General features: G+C 33.9%; 1 protein-coding gene across 1 annotated transcript; it reads right to left on the bottom strand.

Annotated features, from left to right (window-relative positions):
- Positions 1-34: 34 nt before the first annotated feature.
- LOC103311990 lies at positions 35-1,071 on the bottom strand (the record flags this gene model as incomplete). The annotated part of the gene is made up of 3 exons (XM_029492320.1): positions 951-1,071; positions 750-877; positions 35-142 (listed from the first exon to the last, which is right to left on the bottom strand). Coding segments are annotated over exons 1-3 (357 nt in total), but the record flags the coding sequence as incomplete, so codon positions are not given.
- Positions 1,072-2,787: the final 1,716 nt, after the last annotated feature.

The raw sequence follows: 2,787 nt of genomic DNA, 5'->3' as shown, positions 1-2,787 counted from the left end.
TTAATATCATTGGGTTGTTTAATGCAACTGCTACCTCTGCTATGCATCTATTTACAGATGGTTGGCTAACAGCAGCACCTCTGTGTTCTCCAATATCTTGTTGGTAGCTTCCACTAGCAAAGAATCTAAGTGCAGTCAACACCTATGTAATGATAAAATAATCATTTTGTGTACATTTCAAGTATCTAAGGTAACCCAGGGGCAGACTCTGGCCTACTGTGGTACTGTACGATTGCACAGTGGGCAAGTACTTATTATGTACCCCGGGCCAGTTGGTATAAAATAAACTGCCTTGTATATTACAATAGTTACCTATGTAGTTAAAAAAAAAAAAAATTCACAAGGTGTACATAATATGTCATAGGTCTTTAAGTTATTGAATAAAATAGTGTTTGCAGTTAAAGCTAACAAATTAAAATAAATATGAATTACAAAAACATAACTGATGGTATTTTTATTTTTATTATTGAGCTAAAAGTACAGCATTAACATAAAAAAAAAACATTCAACACATGCTCAACCAAGACCACCTACCCACTCAACCTACCCTAATATATTGGTGGTGCAGTGCCCCAAAAACATTATACTCAAACCGCCTCTGCATAATATGTTCTGGAACAAATAATTACAACGGTGCAACACAATTTACATAATATGAAATTAAGGTTAGTGGAGTAATTTTGGTGGGTGGCAAAGTTCAATAGTTAGAATATAATACCTATAGAGGCATGAGGATATTTTTTACCCACCTTTCTTTTAATAGATAGCCCAGCAGTAGTATTTGGTTCGATCATGTATGGCGTCAATGTACATATAAGGTCTTCAGTTAATTTTTTAGACAATCGGTAGGTCCCTATAAATAATCTGTCCGACAATTCTGACAATACATTATAAAATTAATTAGGTATTCATCATTTTAAATACGTTTTGTAGTGTAAATTATGACTCACCAATAAACGGATCCTCTTGCACCATGCGTCTTCTTTTGTTGTTCAAAAAAATATTTTGGTTTATTTGTAAGTCTAAATTGTTAATGCCAAAATGCATTAGCATATCCAAATCATCGTCCATCATTGTTAACTAAGTATCCGTATGTTAAATTAAAAACGTAGGTATAAAAATTTAAAGTTGTTTTGATGTTATGATAACAATCACAGTCGAAAATCTAGGTATTCGACTGGGTTTTAACAGTCGAAGTTATACATCGAATACATAAATCGAATTATCAGTCGAAAACACTTTGAGAATACACTTTTTGGCGAAAATCGAAACCAATGCTATTTTCGAGTGATCGGTGATCGAAAAACGTTTTCGATTGTTTTGAGAATAGGCCCCCAGGTGTCGAAACCGATTTCATTAAACAATTATCCGACAACGGCTTACTCAATTCAAAGACAACCACGTCGTTAATAGCATCATCAACATTAAACCTGGTCTCATTGTCACTTTCTGTCACAGGCCTTTGAAAGGACGGTACATAGTGGGTTGGAGGTGTTTGTGTTGTTTCTCTTTTTTACCCCAACTCTCTATTGCCTCCAAATGTTTATGGCTAGAAATTTCTGAGATTTTTCTTTTCCAAAATGTTGTTTAATAGTACTCTGTAGAGACTTAATGTCAAAATCAAGCGCACGAGTGCATTTTTTTTCCTGATATTGTACTTTATTTGTTTATGAACATTCAGCACACGCTCTCTCATAAGTCTTAAAAACCGACCGCATTTCCACCTTCGGTCGCCATCGAGCATGTCAACTTTTACAGTTTTAAACCAAGACTCAACGGTAGCATTACTCTGGCGGATTTCAATGCCATTGTTGACTTTATTATTCATAATAGGTGTCCACAATGCTAAGAAAGGTACACACTTGACTATAAACTCTTGTAAATATGATTCATCATAATATTCATTAATAATTATATTTTCATTGTTTACAGCATAATTTAACACTTCAGATTCAACATGTTCTTTGATAGACTGAAATCTACAGTACATCATTGAATTACTCGTGTCGGATTCACATAGAAATTTATTTATTTCTTCTGAAAAATCTTTGTGATCATTGTTCAATTAATTTGACAATTGGTGGTTAACTTTACACTTGTCTCTCATCGTACTTATGGCATTTTTGGTTTTTTCTGTACTACGTGGAGACAACAATATTACTGAAAATATTTTGAACCAATTTTCGACATCTTCCAAACTCTTTGCATTAAACAGTAAACATATCCAATCAATAATATTGTTTCTTTTAATTTTTTCTACAGTTTTACTGTCATTTGTCTCAGATTGAAAACATGTATACACATGGTTTACTATGATTTTTGTGTAATGATTCGCACAGATGTTTATGATCGTGACATTAGACCCATCATTGTTTTCAACCAATACTCTGTAACACCAGTTAAGGTAATCGAATATGGAATGAAAACCACATCATCCTAACACAATTCATTTGTGCAAAACTGAAATCCGTCACTATGTTTGTGAATAAGGGCCAAGTCAGTTTGTGTTTCAAAACGAATGCTTTAAAAGCGGTCAACCATTGTGAATTTGCAACTATGTCGTGTGATGAACTGATCATTTCAACAATGGGACACGTGACACTTGAGTTTCTAGGCAATGGGACATTCACGACTAGAGCATAGTAAAGAACTCTTTTGCTGTTCTTGTCAATTTTCCTGACCACTGTACCAATTGCATCCAAGTAACCAATTACTGACTTTTGATTTTTAATCAGGTTTTTTGGTATGTCCAACTGTTCTTTACTATAGCAGTGAGTGCACGGCATA

The sequence above is a fragment of the Acyrthosiphon pisum genome, unplaced genomic scaffold (assembly GCF_005508785.2).
Source record: "Acyrthosiphon pisum isolate AL4f unplaced genomic scaffold, pea_aphid_22Mar2018_4r6ur Scaffold_21235;HRSCAF=23383, whole genome shotgun sequence".
NCBI classification, from domain to species: Eukaryota; Metazoa; Arthropoda; class Insecta; order Hemiptera; family Aphididae; genus Acyrthosiphon; species Acyrthosiphon pisum.
The sequence above is the reverse complement of the archived record's forward strand: the minus strand, read 5'-3'. Positions and strand labels throughout refer to the sequence as shown.